This window comes from Vidua chalybeata, chromosome 15, assembly GCF_026979565.1.
Source record: "Vidua chalybeata isolate OUT-0048 chromosome 15, bVidCha1 merged haplotype, whole genome shotgun sequence".
Lineage (NCBI taxonomy): Eukaryota > Metazoa > Chordata > Aves > Passeriformes > Viduidae > Vidua > Vidua chalybeata.
This window is the reverse complement of record NC_071544.1, coordinates 3,193,520-3,210,466: the sequence shown is the minus strand read 5'-3', so window position 1 is coordinate 3,210,466 and position 16,947 is coordinate 3,193,520. Positions and strand designations below refer to the sequence as shown.

At 52.1% G+C, this 16,947-nt stretch overlaps 1 protein-coding gene across 4 annotated transcripts in view; it reads left to right on the top strand.

Moving 5' to 3' along the window:
• Positions 1–16,947, top strand: part of PSD2 (pleckstrin and Sec7 domain containing 2) — a 73,250-nt gene that overhangs the window by 38,910 nt on the left and 17,393 nt on the right. For all 4 annotated transcript variants that reach the window (XM_053956807.1, XM_053956809.1, XM_053956808.1 and 1 more), the window contains 7 exons: positions 757–1,326; positions 4,944–5,432; positions 6,503–6,697; positions 9,760–9,840; positions 10,320–10,432; positions 11,076–11,134; positions 16,016–16,105. In XM_053956807.1, the coding sequence (XP_053812782.1) occupies positions 821–1,326; positions 4,944–5,432; positions 6,503–6,697; positions 9,760–9,840; positions 10,320–10,432; positions 11,076–11,134; positions 16,016–16,105 (1,533 nt within the window). In that variant the 5' untranslated portion in view covers positions 757–820. The remainder of the gene's footprint in view (positions 1–756; positions 1,327–4,943; positions 5,433–6,502; positions 6,698–9,759; positions 9,841–10,319; positions 10,433–11,075; positions 11,135–16,015; positions 16,106–16,947) is intronic.

The following is a 16,947-nucleotide window of genomic DNA, read 5'->3' as shown; positions in this document are numbered from 1 at the left end:
GGAGTAAAGCTTGCACAGCACTGTGGGGCTCAGGATCAGTGCTCACAGCTCAGTGGTGCTTCTAAGTCCTTGCAGACTTTGCCTCAATGGGTCTATTTGCCTATAAAGCACATTTTTGTCAAAAAAACTACTTCTATCAGTGCAAAATAGTGTCCTTCACTTGCCCTACAGAGAGAGCATCCCAGGGAATATTCAATCAGGACACTTTTGCCAGAGTTTTAGCTGGCAGCTTGTGACACCCTTCAGCAGTACTTTGTGTTGGGAAAAGAGAAGTGGTGCTCTGGCAGGCAAGATGCTCTGCAGAAATGCTAACTCAGCAGGGAGAATCACACAGGTTGGCACAGCACAGCTGCTTAAAACAGTTAGAAAAGAATAAATCACGCTTATTGCCTATTTCACCTATTTCTCCTCTTTCTGGTGGGCTGGGAACACCATCCCAGCAGCGAGTCTGGAAATGCAGCCCCAGCCCTGGGCACTATCGGCCTGCGTGGGACACGTCCCCTGTTCGGGGGCCCTCTGGGGTTATGGGAGCAGCAGGAAAGGTGGGTGCTGGGCCCCAGTGGCTCAGCACCACACCAGCAGCTTTTCCTCTCCCATCTCACTGCCCTGAGTAAGGAGCACTGGGCCTTCAAAAGCACCAAACACCAGAATAGCCCTTCCCTGCTTTTACACTGAGGATGTGAGGTGGGGTGGGGGCTTCAGCCTGCCTTTCCATCCCTTCCCGATGCCCACGATGTGCTTTCTTTTCCCTTGTAGGTAGTGTTGAGGCTGAGCTGAGCGCGGGGAGGGATCCCGTGAGCGCTGGGACAACGAGCGGAACATGAGCGAGACCAGCCCCTTGCCATGGTGTGCCGCAGAGGAGTGCGAGCCGCATTCCCCGGGCTCGCAGCCGTCCCCGCCGGCCGGCAGCGATGGGGACGAGCAGCCGAGCCAGCCTGCGGAGCCTGCCAGCGGGAGAGCCAGCCCCCGGCACGATGCTCAGCCCTCCCGAGCGGAGGGGGAGCGCGGGGAGCAGCGGGACGAACATCTGGAAGCGGTGACAGAGCCAGGCGAGAGGCTCAGCGAGCAGGGACAAGGGACGGGCGCTGCCAGCGAGAGCGGCCGTGCGGACGGGGCAGTGCTGGCCAACGGGGTGCACGCTGCGCCGGCCGCGGGGCGGGAGCGGCCGCAGGACGGGGACACACCCGGCCGGAGCAGCCCCGAGCTGGGGGACAGGGGCTCCCCCGGCCCGGAGAGAGCGAGCGGGGCCCTCAGCAAGGAGCGGTGGCACAGCGTCCTGGGATCCTCAGAAGCTCTGAGTGCTGACGAGGCGGAGGAGCAGTTCGGGTGAGTGCGAAGCCGCCGTAAGGTCGGCTCAGTCCTGGTTTGTGTGTGTTGTTTTCGAGGCTCCTTGGTTCGAGTTACTCTGCTCCGTGTGTAACTCATCAGTTTAAGGCGCTGCAGCTGCTCTCATGGCTGACTGCGGCTTTCCACTCCTGTTTCTCTTCGGGCTTCTCGCACATTTTTTCCCTGTGTGTAATTTTTTACTCTTTTTTCTCTCTGGACTTCTCACACAGTTTTTTTCCTGTTACAAATGCAGAAAGCTGTGGTTAGAGCCAGTGTCTGCTCACAGAGCCACCAAAGTGAAGGGGAAGCTTTTGGGATCTCGAGAGGAGCTGGTTGTGCTCACTTTGGGGGTGTCCCACTTGCAAGCTGGACATTCAACTGCAGCACTTATGGCAGAGTTACCTGGGGTAACTTAGGGCAAGTACAACAGCCTGGGGATGCTGGAGAGCCAGGCTTGTCTGGCAGACTGGTGTCCCCTGGAAGTCCCTGACAGCATGGCTAGCTCTGGCAGTCTCTGGGCTAGCAGGTGGCAGCTGTGTATCTGAAAGTGGGCACAGCCCTGAGCTCTGCTCTCCACTGCACCTGTGGCAGGTGTTACCAGCACCTGGGTGACAGGAACAGCAGTGTGAGACAAAAGGTACAAGTGTCATCCAATTCTCAAGTGCCTATGACAAACCTGAACATGTGCAATGTTCCTCAGTCCCTGAGTTCTCTCTTCTGACAGCTTGGCTCACAGGAGAACTCTCCAGACTGGGGGACACTCGCACTGGTGTGCTGTCTACAGCTGGTTTTATGCCTCTGCAGGTTTCTAGACCTCCATGGGATTCTGCAGGCTGGGGGCTTAGGGGGAATGACAGGTCACTGGGATGAGGAGAGGTTCTTCCTGTGCCACTCCTGCAGGAGGGATATGTATTCTTCCCTTTGCCACCAGGGCTCTGTGTTGTAGCCACCCGAGGTTGATGCCTGCTGTGAATTTTACAGCCCTGCCTGTGCACCTACCCCAGGGTGCAAGCAGGAGGGGCCAAAGAAGAGCAGTAGGGGTTGTCCCAGAGGAGTGTGGCCTTCTGAAGAGGAGCTGTGCAGGGACAGGGTGGCCAAGGTGGCCTGGGGATCACCTCCTAGCTCTAGCCCCGTGCAGGCTCCGTGCTGAGCTGCACGTTCCGAGCGCTGTCTGGAGCGTGGGCAGCAGAGCTGGGGAGCCACGCAGGGCGTGGGCTGACAGCAGGCATCCCTCCTGCTTTGTTTCTCTGCTGTTGAACAGGCTTCTCTATAAAAGGCTGGTGGTTTGTTTCACTCAAGAGCCCCAGCCAGAAGCAGCAGCACTGCTTCAAAAAGCACAGCTGAAGGTGTTGCAGAGGAAGTGTCCAGGGCAGGCTGCTGCTGCCTGGAGAGCTCGGGGAGCCTGTCCCCAGGCAGGTCCCAGGAGCCCCGTGAGCTATGCAGTCAGGTCTTGGATAGCTGCAAGTCTCTCAGGTTTCAGGGGAATCATATTTGCTTGGTAGGTGGCTCCCTGGCAAAGGCTGCGAGTTCAAGAGGAAACTAAGGGTGGTCAGAGAATGCTGCTGCAATCACTGGAAGTGCAATTATTTTAAGGTACCAGGGCATGAATTGGTAGAAGTGGCAGGCTGAGGATTTGGAGATGATGCAGCCTGACTGGGGTCTGCATGCAGAGTCCATGATCTCGTGCTCTAAACATATTCACTTGGATAGCAAATGAGTCTTCTGGGAGGCTGAATGCACAAGGGGCAAGTCACACGCTATATTCAAAGCAGAGGGCAGCTGGAAAACTTCTGGGATGCAGCTGAAATCTGGGAAACCACTTAGGGCCTGCAGATCGGGTTAGCTGACTGCATTGGAGCTCATCAGTGCTTTGACCACCTATCTTTAGGGTAAATGGCAGGAGCATGTGGCTGAGCCAAGCACAGCGTGGAGCTGCTCTGCCCTGACCACACGGACTGTCCACTCTCCTGGCTCAGTGTGGGTCAGGAAGAACTGACAGACAGAGCAAGGCACCAGGAAGTTGCTGTCATCCTGCATCACCTCTGAGTTTTCCCGTTTTTTTCTTTACTCCCCTTTGGGGGAATGCTGTAATGACCCATTCTGACTATAGGAGAACCTGGTCCAATGTTTTACTAATGAGCAGTCAATTATTTGTTCCTGAAGAGAAATCATTTGTCATCATCTGCATGTTGCTGCTTGTATGATGCATTTTATCCCTGAATTCTAAAGTACTTTACAAGAAGGTGTTGAGTCTTGCTCTTCCCACTGGAATGGAGAATTAAAGGGGGAAGTCATCCAAGGTCAAAACTCCACGGTAGAGCTGGAGAAGACCCCGTGATTTTCCTCCTGAAGGTAGGGCAGTTCCTGCATCTATGCAGGAAATGGTTGGTTAAAAAAAAATCAGGGAAATAGAGCCAAAGATTGAGTGTTTGTGTTGCAGTTTGCATTACCTGAATCCCTTTTCCCCCCTTTCTGGTTTATCCCATTTATCCTATTGTTTGTCAAAGCCCCATTTTCATTTCATTGTGGCTGTGTTGTCTAGAGGTCTTTCACCTTCTCAGAAACCCCCAACACTGGTCTGCTGATCTCAGGGAGGTCACAGCTCTGAAGTCCAACTGCAAGATCCACCAGGGAATGATGCTCTCTACTTTCAGCCCCATGAACTCATGGAAAAAACCCAAAATTTTTAACAGAGAAATCCCCACCTTTTGCTTGCAGACACACTCAGCACCTGCAGTTTTGGGACTGTGGTTTTTGCCCACACATTTCCTCCCATGGCAGCATATAGCTGTCAAAAAATTCACATTCCATCAAATAAAGTTTCAGAAAAACTTTGCAGAAAGACTGCAGTGCAGAGGCAAGAAAGTTCTGGTTTCCATCATGTCCTTCTCTGGCAGGATCTGCACTCCATCAGCACAGCAAACTTGTGATGGCAAATTGAACATGAATCAGCAGTGCCCTGCAAGTTGGGAGGGACAACCATGTCCTGGGGGGCATCAGGCCCAGCATTGCCAGCTGGGCTGGGAAGGGCATTGTCCCACTCTGCTCTGGGCTGGGGTGGCCTCACCTCGAGCCCTGGGGCAGTTCTGGGTACCACAAGATGAGAAAGAGCTAAAGCTGTTAGGGAGTGTCCAAAAGAGGGACATGGGGGTGGTGTAGGGCCATCAGGGGACAAGTATAGGGCTGGAATACACAAGGTCTGTGGTGTGAGCAGTTAATAGAAATGATTCTGTACAGTGTATTGAAAGATCAGGGCTGTCTTCCTTGGGATTTTGGGAATGTGGGACCTGCTAGGTGATAACCAGGAGGTTATTCTGGCATTGGATCCAGTAGCAGGTGTCATATGCAAAAGTCTCCAGTTCAGAGGTCTGGCTTTTTTCTGGAACATGACCAAATTAAGGGCTGGCTGGGCCTCTGGGGTTGCTCATCACAAAATGTTTTTTTCAGCTCTGGAATCTTGTGACAAAATTGGGAATCAGGCAGGTTATACCATAGAAAGATCCCAAGGGCCATTATCACAGCAGCCATTCCTGCCTCTTCTCTTGCCTCCCAGCTCCAAATGGAACAGGGCAAGAATTGCCTTGACAATATTTTCTACATTTCTCCTTTTGGTCCAGGTTTGCTTCTGGAGATGTCAAGCTGAGCTGCAGTGATGATGACAGGGAGCATTTCCAATTCAAAGACATCAGGGATGGCTTCAGCTCAACCTTCGAGAAGATTGTTGAGTCTGACCTTATGAAGGGGACCTACTACAGCAGCCTGGACTCTTTGGACGTGCTCTCCCTCACAGACGAGACAGACAGCTGTGTCAGTTTTGAGGCCCCCCTCACCCCACTGATCCAGCAAAGGGCCAAGGAGAGCCCTGAGCTCCTGGAGCAGAAACTGGCAGCCCAGCAGAGAGAAGCCCTTCACCACATGGCTGCTGATAAGCAAGAGCAGGCGGCAGCCAAGCCAGCGGAGGGGGATTTTGGGAGCCCTCTCAGACACTCAATTACCAGCAGCAGGTCAGAGAATGTGCTCAGCCGGCTGTCCTTGAAGAGTATCCCAAATGGGTTCCACGTGGAAGGCTCAGAGGAAGATGCCACCAAGATCATTAACTCCATCAGGTAAGGCAGGGAGTTTCTTGGACAGTGGCTGCTTTTCTTATGGGATCCCAGTCGAGGAGCAAGGCTCAGTGGGCATGATTGAGTTGGAACTGCTCTTTCACCCCTTGTGCTTCCTCTCATGGGCTGTTGTGGCAGAAACACCAAACACCAGCAGGAAAACTTTCACCTGCACAGCCCTTGGCAGGTTGGGGATGGACAGGTGCCCTCCCAAATGCCTCTGAAGTGCAGGGAAACCTCAAGGTTTCTCTTAGGACAGGGTGCCCCTGCAGAAGCCTCCCCAAAGGTTCTTCTGCAGGCAACGAGGAGATCAGCAGAGACTTCACCCTCTGGACCAGCTCAGACCCAAAGCATCACCCCTGGGAGGCAGCAGCTCATCCATAGGGCACTTCCCTGCATGAGGAAGCCAGGTGATGAGCAACCAGGTCAGGGGAGAGCTGGAGCAAGGTCGTATGTCCAGCTATCAGGCCAGCAGTGAGTCACACTGCTCGAAAATGCATGAACTGGTGCTGTAAGTGGTTTGGGCAGGCAGATAAAGGGCTCTATGCCCACCTACACGGTGCCAGCAGGGCTGCTCAGAGCATTGTCTGTGGGCACAGCAGGCAACTCCAGGGGAGGAACTCACCAGTAAAAGCTGGTCTGGTGCCAGTGCCATTGACATGATTTGTACAAGTGCAGCTTCTCATCCTCAGCAAATAACCTGAACTGAAAAGCATAGCATCTGCCCCTAAGATTTCCATGACATCCGTGGCTTGGAAAGAGCTGGGGATCCCCAGTGGGGAGAGAGGAAGCTAAAAGGTGTTGAGGCTGCTTACTTTTATACATCCTCATTTCTCAAGGGGAAGCTGCCCTCTCTCTGACCTTTTCTACCACTTTGGAATTACACTGCACTATTTCATTTGAGCTGAAATGAAGGAGGGCTTGTCCAATGTCCAGCTCACAGCCATATTGCTGGTTTTTCGTGGTTTTTTTTTTTTTTTTTGTGAGAGCAAGAAGAAATCAAAACCTGGCATTTTCTGTGGGTTTCATGGAGTCACGCTGCGGCTCCTTGAACGTTTCTTGTCTCTGCACAGCGACGCCAGCCTGAAGGACACCCTGTCAGACTCGGACTCGGACATGGGCAGCACGGAGCAGCTGGACCAGGGCAGCACGGACACGCTGGCCAACGGCTGCAGGGCGGACAGCGAGGCTGCCAAGAGGTTGGCCAAGCGCCTCTACAACCTCGAGGGCTTCAAGCGCTGCGACGTGGCCCGACAGCTCGGGAAGAAGTACGTGGGATCAGCCCTGTGAGGGGGGGACAGAGACACGGGGCTGGGAGGGCAGGAAAAAGCAGGAAGGGCTGAGCCTGAGCTGGGGCTGCTGGAGATCTTTCCAGTTGAAGCTGGGAGCCCAATGTCCTTAAAATACGAATGCTACAAGCTGCCTGTAGTATTGGGCAGTAAATGTCACAAGCTGCTGCCCACCAGAACCAAGAGCTTCCTGCCTTTGGGAAGAGCCCAGCAAGACTAAAGCAGTGCCCAGGCTGAAGGGTTGGGGTACCAGACCTGCCTCTGCACTCGGCTCCCTACCACTCCCCAGGTTTTTCATGTCTGCACCCCAAAATGTCCTTGCTGCAGAGCCTCCCAACCCAGTCTGTAGGAGGGTAGGAAGGGTTGACTGGAGAGCCAGGGACACACAGGGAGGTCCAGGCTCTTCAGCTGGTAGATTTGCCTGGGTAAGGCAGAAGGGAAATCAAAAAATATTCAAAAGTGGGAGAGTTACAGAGATTTCTAAGAGACAGAGTAACAGTAACAAGTGTAGCAGTAACAGATTATTTTAGGATGCCAGTGGGTGTGAAGGCACCAATCCCCATCATCCTTTGCCTGGATCAGATATAACCTGTGTTGCTGGGATTTTTTTTTTCCCCCCTTGGAATGTCTCCCCCCTGCCCAGATCAGCAGAACACACCTGTCCCTCAGCAAATACCCAGCCACACTTTCAATACCCAGGCTTGGCTGTGACTCCCAGCTTAGTGCTGGGACAGAAGGAGCCCAGGAATTGTCTCCTAGAGAGGCTCTTTGCATCACCTGGCAACATTCCTCATTCTCCTCCCTTGCTGAGGTTCTTGTAGCACGTGCATTGCTGGTTGCTCTTGCCTCGGGTGTGTAACATCCTTCTCCTTTCTTTCAAATCTGCCATGACAGCTCACTGAGGGATGAACTTTCAACCACTGGGTTTCCGAGTCTGTCCCTTTGCTATTTCCTGCAGTCCTCCCTCACACCTGCAACCCTCACGCCTCGGGAGGCTGTTTGGTGACCCACATCTGGGAATTTACACTGCCTTTGGAACAAAAGTTTTGTTTTGATCAGCTGGGTTTTGACATCTGAACCATTTCCTGACATGAGACCTAAATAGAGCTGCAGACTCTTGGATCACGCAGGTGGATTGGCAGAGCAGGAAAGGAAATAGGGTGCAGATAGGTATTTATAGGTATTAATATAGGTATTAAGTCAGTCTTGCTCACTTAAGACAATGTAAGACCAACCTATAGTGCTGGGAACAGACTAAGTTTAAGTGATGCTTTCAGACCAGCTCTATGTAGGAGGGCTGTACAAAAAGTGAAATCTCATTTTATCACTTCTTTTTTCTTTGTGATAATTGGCAATTTTCTAAAAAAAAAAAAAAAAAAAAAAAAAAAAGAGAGAAAGTAAACCAAAGCCAAAACTATTCATCATTGTCAAGCAGGCAGAAAAGGCTTGATAAACAAAGAAATGCAGGTTGGATATCTCCCCACAGTTTGTTCCCATCTGCCTCAGTTCTGAAATTAACCTAAAACCCTGAAATTACCTTTGGCAGGTGTTTGGGTAACTGAAGTCTCCATGGAAGACTCTTGTTCCAGCATTGGTCTGTGGCCCTCTCAGCTCCACCAGTGCCCACAGTCACATCTTGTGCTGGGTGCAGGTTGAACTGTCCCAGGCTGTGAAGGTGGCAGTGCCAGGCACTTCCTTGTGGGGTTTCCCAGAATTGTGCTCACCAAATCCCTGCGGCAGCAGCCCAGGACAGCTCCAGCACTGCAGTGCCCAGGGATGTGGGGTCTGTCAGGGTCCCAGCTGTGGGCAGCATGAGGGCACAAGGCCTGTTTGAGCCCCCAGAGATGAGCTTTTACTCACACAAGTTCTTACAGCACTGAAGTGACCCAGGTGATGCAAAAAGGAGCCCTGCTCTGCAGGGCAGTGGGATTCAGGCTGTGAAACATCACAGATCTTTCCATGTCCAGACACATGGGCATGGACTGGGAGAAAAGGCCAGGGCCCCTGGGTCCCCCTGGGGTGGCTTGTGACCCAGCAGGTCAGTCAGAACTCTTGGTGCCTGGACCCCCCCAAAGCAGGCACAGGGACGGAGCATCAAACTGGGGTGTAAGGTGAGAGGAGGTCTGTAGAGGCTGAAAGGGCAGCAGCCAGAGGATGCCAAGCATGTCCCCACAGGAAATGCCTTGCAGGGCCACCAGCCAGAGCATGGCAGGAATGTCCCCATGGGAAATGCCCTGCTCTCCTTGTAGGAATGTCTCTGTCGTCATGGTGGAAGTGTCACCCATTCCTGCAAGAGGGGCTGGCACTGGCACAGAGACAGAGGAGGATAATTCCTGAGTGAGGAAACCAGAACAAACACAAAAGTCCATCTTAGGGTGGGACAGGGTCTTGCCCTGGCCCCTGTTGTTATCCCAAGGCCTGGGGCATGGTAACTGGCTCTGGGGCTCAGGGAGAAGAGTCCCATCTGTGTCACTGGGTCCCTGGAAATGTAAGAATTTGTTGTTTGCAGGGGTCTGTCTGCCTCCTGATGTCTTGTGACACTGTCCAGTTCCCTTGGCAGAGCCAGCAGCCCCTGCCTGGAGCTCATGGAGCTCTCCTGCTCCGGTCTCCAGCAGCACCCATCTGCCACAGGAGCGAGGGGCTCTGCTGAGAGCGGGGATGGGAGCCTCTGTGGGTGAGAGCAGGGACATTGCAGTGGGAGAGGGGACACACCCAGCACTGGGAGAGAACCTGGTGCTGGAGGAGCACAGGATATCCCTATGGCTCCTCCTGGCTGCTTTGGGAGGAGGCTCTGCCTGGCCAGCAGCCCAGCACAGGGGTGCAGAGGGGTCTCTCATTCTCGGCTGTCTGGGGCTGGCTGTGGGCGCATCAGGGAGGTCTTCCAGCAGCACTCCAGGCCAGGAGCAATTCTCCCTGTGTCTGAGATCATGTCTGCAGTGTCTTGCTGGGATTGGGCTGGCCCAGAGACAGCATTCTGCTGTTCCTCCTGTGGACAATGTCTTCCCTGACAATGGGCCTGACCACTCCCTCTTTAATTACAGTAACGAATTTAGCAAGTTGGTAGCAGAGGAGTATCTCAGCTTCTTTGACTTCACTGGCCTGACCCTTGACAAAGCACTCAGGTGAGCTCTGGGATGGAGAGAGTGGTGGGATTTTGGGGTTTCCTCCAGGCTTCCCAGCACTGTGTGAGCCATCCATGTGAGAGGAGCAGGGGCTGGGGGGAGATCCAGGTTATCACTCAATCTTTGGTGTCACATTTGGTGCAAGGTGCTGCCTCCAAAAGTGAGCTTCAACAGGAGGGCCCACAGCCTGCTTCCCCAGGGTGGAGAGCAGCTCGCCCAGGAATCCCATCCCACACAGAATCAGAGCAAGTGGGAGTAATTTTTTTCCTTGGGATGGGCAACCCATCCTGGTGCCATGACGCCCGAGGTGGATCAGATCCCTGCTGGCAGCACATTCCCCTGCACAGCTCCACGGATCCCTTCGCACTCCCTCTGCAGGCTGTGGGGCTGGGGGGAGGATAAATGACCCCTTTCCATCTCACACCTAAGGCAGGACACTGCCCAGCAGGACATCTCCAAGCCTCCCTTTCTCTGTGCAGGACGTTCTTGAAAGCGTTCCCGCTGATGGGAGAGACGCAGGAGCGGGAGCGGGTGCTGATCCATTTCTCCCGGCGCTACTGCCAGTGCAACCCCGAGGAGAGCACCTCTGAAGGTACTGCTTCCTCTCCTCTGCCTCCTGGCCACGCCACAGGGCACCTGGGCACAGAGCTCAGTGCAAAACCAACCACCCACAGCCAGGCAGACACGGCCACAGCTTCTCCCGTCCCCAGGGATGCTGCCCTGGTCACTGTCCCTGCCCTGGGAGGGGCTGGGGATGCTGGGTGCTGACAGACCCCCCCAAAAAGAGCCAGACCAGTCTCCACGTGCCAGCTCACAGCACTGAGATGCACATTCTGGCACATGGACTGGTCCTTGAAGGACATCACAAAAGGGCTAGAGAGCACCAGGGAGGAGGCAGGGACTGCAATATTACTTTCACAAGCAGCTGCTTTGGGTTTAGAAGTGGGAAGTTTGGTCTTTGAAAGGAAAATTGATTTGAAGCCAATTTTATGGTGGTTGTTTCAGGAAAAGGTGAAGCCTGAGGGAAAAGAGGATGTCTTTGGGGCTTTTTGTGTTGTTTGTTTTGGTTTTTTTGTTAAACCCTACCCAGCTGAAGGCAGCAGATATTCTTTAGGGTTCCCAGAGGCAGCGACTGGCCTTGGTTTAGCAGTGGCTGGGCTGCCAAGACAGCAACACCAGAACTGCATGAGAAGGGGAGTAACCAGCCACAGCTGTGTGCCTGTTGTGTGTTTCAGATGGGATTCACACACTCACCTGTGCCCTGATGCTGCTGAACACAGACCTCCATGGCCATGTAAGTAGCCCCTGGAGGAGCATCCATCCTTGATTCCTTCCCAGGGCAGGGCTCTGCTCCCTGGTGCTCAGTGTGTTGCTGGACAACTGAGATGGGTTGGCAGAGAGTTCTCTGACCTGCTGCAGGTGGAGTTTTGGGTACCTGGGGACAGTCCACACCTGAGTGTCACTGCACACTCACACCAAAGGCGCGTGTCCTGCTGACATCGGTGATCCTGCCCCGGGCCAGGCAGTGCTGCTTCCTCTCCTGCTGCCCAGCTCAGCCCTGTCCCAGGAGCTCTCAGTGAGGTCTTCCCTGCCAGTCCCTGTGGGCTGCTCCTTCTTGTGGTGCAGACACCTCTCCCCAAAAACTGCTGCAACTGGGTTTACACAGGTCTAGATTTGATCTTTCCTTCCCAAAACATGAAGTGAGTTCCAGCTGTTCCTTTTCCCCAGGATGTAACAGGCAGACACTGGAGAGTTTCATAGGAAAAAAAAGAGCAGAATGAGCAGAGCTCAGTGCTCAAAAAAGTGGTTGGAAAATGACAGAAGCTGTGAGAAGATCTCTCAGCACCTTCTAGAGGCTCCCAGTGACTTGTCTCTGCATACAGTGGGGTAGTGGTGGGATCAGTCTCACAGAGCATTCATCCTCCAGCCAGAATGGTTGGAGCCAAGGAATTATTTCCATCAAATCATTTCCTGCAGCAGCAAAAGCAGTATTGTGGCAAAAGGCAAACTATGTGACTGCAATCCAAAATAATCTTATTTTGTCTAGCTTTTTTAAGTAAAAAACAAAAAAAAAAAAAAAATCAAAAATATGCCTCTGGGAAGATAGGCATAATTAAAGAGACAAAAAAAAACCCCCAAACCTCAAAAACTCAAAATTCTTCATTGACAAGCTGGCTCAGAGGCCTGGTAAGAAGAAATGTTCTCATGATATCTAGGCACAGAAAAAAATAGCTTTCTTTTGACCAGGTGTGCAAATGCCTGAGCTTTTCTTTGAAAAATCTTCTCTTTATTTTTCTGCATGTTTAACATTAATTTCTTCTTCTCCTTTTCCTCCTTTTTTTTTTTAATTTTTTTTAAAAATTTCCTTCTGCTCCTGGAACCTCTCTTTCTGCTCTTTAACCCTTTACCAGGTGGTAAGTGCAGTCCTTCTAGTGTTTTGCTTTAAAGCACTGGCATTTGACTTGTTTTGATTGTGTTAAAAAACAGTAAGGAATTTTGTTTGTCTGGAATCCTAAGTGATTGTGCAGTGTTCTTCCCTACTTAGCAAGCCATTAGCAGCTGGTATCATCACATGAAATGCTCCAGGTGTAAAGAAACCCCCATAAAGTGTGATGTACCTGGGAATGTGTGACTTGATCTCCCACCCCGCCTTGTTAGAGATGCTGCCATGATATTCCATGTCACTTCCGATTTTATTTTCTTTTTTAATGTTGTGCGTGTGTTGCAGTGTTTTACTGTGCGTTGCTGGAGTGGGAAATGCCTTTGGTGAGGAGAGGGGGGTGGATGTGTGTCTGTAAAGGGGCAGCTCCTCGCAGCAGTGTCCTGGCATGGTCTAGTTCACCATTCCAGCAAAGACCTGACACAGAGCTTTAGAGCAGGAGATTTGCACCTGGCCTTAGCACTGTTGATTTGCTACTCAGGTGCACTCAGACCCCGTTTTCAAACCACCCAGAAAACTTCCAAGCGATACATTCCCTATTCATGGAAGCACCTGGAGTTGGTGTTAAAAGCCAGCAGTCGCCAACAACATTCCAAGTACAACAAGCATTCCAAGAGTGATGCCTTGGAGTGGCTACTTAGAACAGAGGCTAGACAAACTTAAGAGAATAAAAGCAGCTATTTATTGAAGGCCTTCAACAAGTACACCTTGGGCAGTCAAAAGCCTCCGATGGACAATGGTCAGTTTTTCAGACAATTTAAGTTTGGTTCATTTACATCTCTGGGGTTAATCCTCCAATTACAGCTTCAGGTAATGAACTCATTTACTCCAAGTTATCCCCCCCCAATTCACTGTTATTTACATCTCTCGGGGTCTGAGACAATCAGGTGTCCTTGAGTTCCAGGCCTAGAGAGGAACTGTTTTATCTCAATAAAATGGGAGAAAGCAGCTGACAGGCCATGGAGTTTTAGAGCTGTACACTAAAGCAGTGCAGGATCTGAAAATAGAAAAGCTAAATCCTAAGGCATCAAGACTATACATGTAGGATAATCCAAGTTGTTGCAAATTTCTGCCTTACTCTGCTGGTGCTGTTTGAGCTCCAGGAGATCTTATGGCAAAGAAAGCACTGCCCTGCTCCATCTGTGCCCCAGCAAGACAAAGCTTAGGGATGTGTCCTTTCCCACTGTCACTGTTGGCCCTCCTGGCCGTGGAGGACAGTGACAGATCAACACCAGTGCATCACCAGCACTCATGGATGCATTTTGGTCCTTTAGGAAATGCCACCTCCTGGAGTAATAATGGGATTTGTTCAAAAAGCAGAGCACCAAACAAAGCCTGAGATGGGATCCTGGGCAGGTCCTAACTCCACTTGTCCATCGCTATTAACCTTACAAACCCCGTGGTGGTGTCCTTAAGCCGAGCTCAGGGCTCAGTGTCAGCAGCAGAGCTGTTTTTGCAGCACTGGGAGGGCTGGGGAGCTCTGAGGTGCCAGCAGCCCCTGGCATCACCTGCACAGTGACACCAGGCTGCCCACAGCAGGTTTGTGTGGCCCAGGGCTCACTGGTACCCAGAATTTGTAGGTTGGTTCCTAGCAGGGCATGATTTTGTTCCTGCAGCCTAGAACACATCCAGGACCAAATCAGTTACTCAGCAATTAGCTGCTTTTCCAGTGTGGCTGCTGTCCCAGGTGAGCTCAGAGGTCTCTTGCACCAGAGACAGATCACACAACAAAAAGGAAAGCATCCCATGGGATGAACATGAGCCTCAGACACACACATGAGGAACCCCAAACAGGGCCTGTGAGCCTGGTGATTTGTGTTATCTCACTGCATCCACTCACTTCCAAAAATGCCTTGGCCTCTGCATCCAGTGCTGAATCACTCTCTGGGCACGGGGGCCAGTGCTGTGCATTCTGCTTCCCTGCCTCGGGGCAGGGCTGGGAATAGGAACCTTCTCCCTGCAAAGCAATTCTGTGCCTCAAAGTCTCAGGCAGCACCTGCCCCACCTCCCAGCTCCCTTCCTTCTGGAGGCTCCTCGCCCTCCTCCCTTTCTCCACCCATGCTCTGTTGTGCTGCTGGATTTTTCCTTTATCTTTTGTGTCCAAAATTCCCTGCTGGCCAGCAAGCACACAAATCTCCCCTCTCTGCTGAAATCCCTGCATGTCTGCTCATTTCCTGAGCCCTTCTGCAGCCCGTGTAGCCACTGAACCCTGGCTGGCAGCTCTGGCTAATGGAGCTCCCCGGGAGAAAGCCACAGGGGCTGAGCTGTGTTGTGCCACACCACGTCCCCAGGCACTGCAGATTTGTAACAGTGCTTTACTCCTCTTTTTCTTGATCTCTCAAGGGAGCCAGCTCATCTGGAGCTGGCACCAGCAGGAGGCATAATTAGGAGTATCAGACAGAGCTGCTCAAAGGCAGTGCCTGGCTCGCTGCGCAGCCCGAGAGTGTTTGCACACACGGAAGGCAGGGGGTGCAGGGGGGCACGGTGAGCTAATCCCAAGCCTCACTTCTTCCTGATGCTTTCATTTGGGGAGAAGCCCCCAGGTCACCTGCAGTGCACATTTGTGGGCAGAGGTTTCTGGTGTTATCTCTTTCAGGAGGTTATTTCCTTGCACAGAGGACACATCTCACCCTGCAGGGCATCTCCTGTATCATCTGCTGCAGCTTCATCCCCTGCCAGACCCACTCAGGCCCTTCCTCTTCCTCACTGAGCCCTGAGCAGGGCTCTGACTGCTGTTCTGGGCCATCCTCCCACATCCTCCTGATGGTCACACTCACACACCTTGATGTGAGTCCAACAGTGTCAGGATGTGTTGGGACCCTCAGGACCACCAGGGGCAGCTCATGCTGTCCTCACTGGCTCCACTGCCCCCTCTAAGCGACGCCACCGGGGCCTGCCCCACACACTGAGGGTGTGAAGGATATAGCATGGCCCTGGAGACCCCATCTTTCCTTTGTGACATCAAACTCCTTTTTCTGAACCCTGTAATTGTCACTGACTCCTCCACACCTCTGCTCCATCCCTTTGGAGAGGTAGGATTGCAGGGAAGGCTTGGGAAGAGGCTGCCTGCCTTGACCCTTGCAGGCTGAGGAAGTGAAGGATAAAGGCTTTGGGAAGGCAGATGCCACAGATGATGAAGCCATGATATCAGGGGTGCCAGGTGGCCTGGAAGCATCAGTCCCAAATATTGTTTGCATTAGCTGGTGCTGAGTGTGCTCCAGGCTGTGAGATTCTCCCAGTGTACATGTGTTGCCCTCTCCACAGTACCAGTAGCTGGACCATTTCTTTTTGTAATGTCAATCAAAAATAACAGCTTCCATCAAGGACCAGCATTCCCCTGCCCAATGCTGCCTGTTCCAGGTGCTGGCACTGCAAGCTCACACAACTTCTCTCACACCAGGCTTGGAGCCCCATCCAAACACTGTCATTTCACCAGGTGGAGTGCTTGTCTTGAGTTCTGAGGCACAGAGCCTGTACCCAGGACCACTCCAGCAAGAGCTGGAGAGGCTATTTTCAGGTGTCTGATTTCCAGCATTTAAAAAGAGGCCATTTGAAACATTTGGATGCTGGCATGAGCAAATAAAGCAGAGAGCCCAACAGCAAATCAGATCAGAAGCCCTTTGAGCTCTTGGGACAAGCCCAGGCTTCAGCACTAGATATAAAACTGTTCTTTGAAAGACACTGATAAAGTCAAAACTCTCCACAAGTTTAATGAGCTGCTCCTTTGCCTTACAGAACATTGGCAAAAAGATGTCGTGCCAACAGTTCATAGCAAACCTGGATGGGCTGAACGATGGGAAGGACTTTGCCAAGGATTTGCTGAAGGTAATGTGATATAAATAGATGGTGGGATACTGTCATTATTATTGCAGTGCCACCTAGTCCTGCTAGGACACCCTGAGCCCTTCAATCAGCATTTTTCAGTTGTTCCAGGAGAAGAATTGTAACCCCCAGGAATGTCTCTGCTAACTTGCAGTGAGCCAAAATAGGTCTGTTCCCTGGTGGTGTTTTATCCAGATTTGTGGCATACCTGTCCTCGGAGCCTACCAGGGGCCCTTTCCCCCCAGCATTTCAGATAATCCCCACCCCAAAACACGACCACCCAGCACCAAAACTTTTCTTTGCCTCCACTACCACGTGATGAAATGCAATGTTCCAACACAACCAGTGCAGTACCATGGGATCTGGTTAAATGCCCCAAAGGGAGCATTTTCTCCTGCCACATGGTTTAGCAGCACCACTGCTCTCTGCACCTGCTGCAGGTCCAGCAGCTTGACCTGAATTTCACTGTATGGAAGGAGGTTGGAACGAGAGGTGCCACATCAGGGGTGTCACATCATGTTTGGGGTGACATTTCCATCTCCCAGCAGACCTCACCCTATCCTACCCATCTGTATGGTCAGGATGACCTCCACATTCTGCTCTGCTAGCCCATTCCTGCTTCTTTTCCAATGGCCCAGGGAAGCCAGAATTTTGCACAGAAGGAACTGGAAAAGCTGATTCCAAGGTCATCCATCCCTCCCCTGCTACTCAGTTCAAGCCCCCCCCGTCATTTCACCCAATTAAGACATTGAAGGTGCCGTGGCATATCCCAGAGTCTTTTACCACTGCCTGTAGGCCAGGACTCACTCAGAACTAGGTACAGCACCCAGAATGAGCCAAAACCA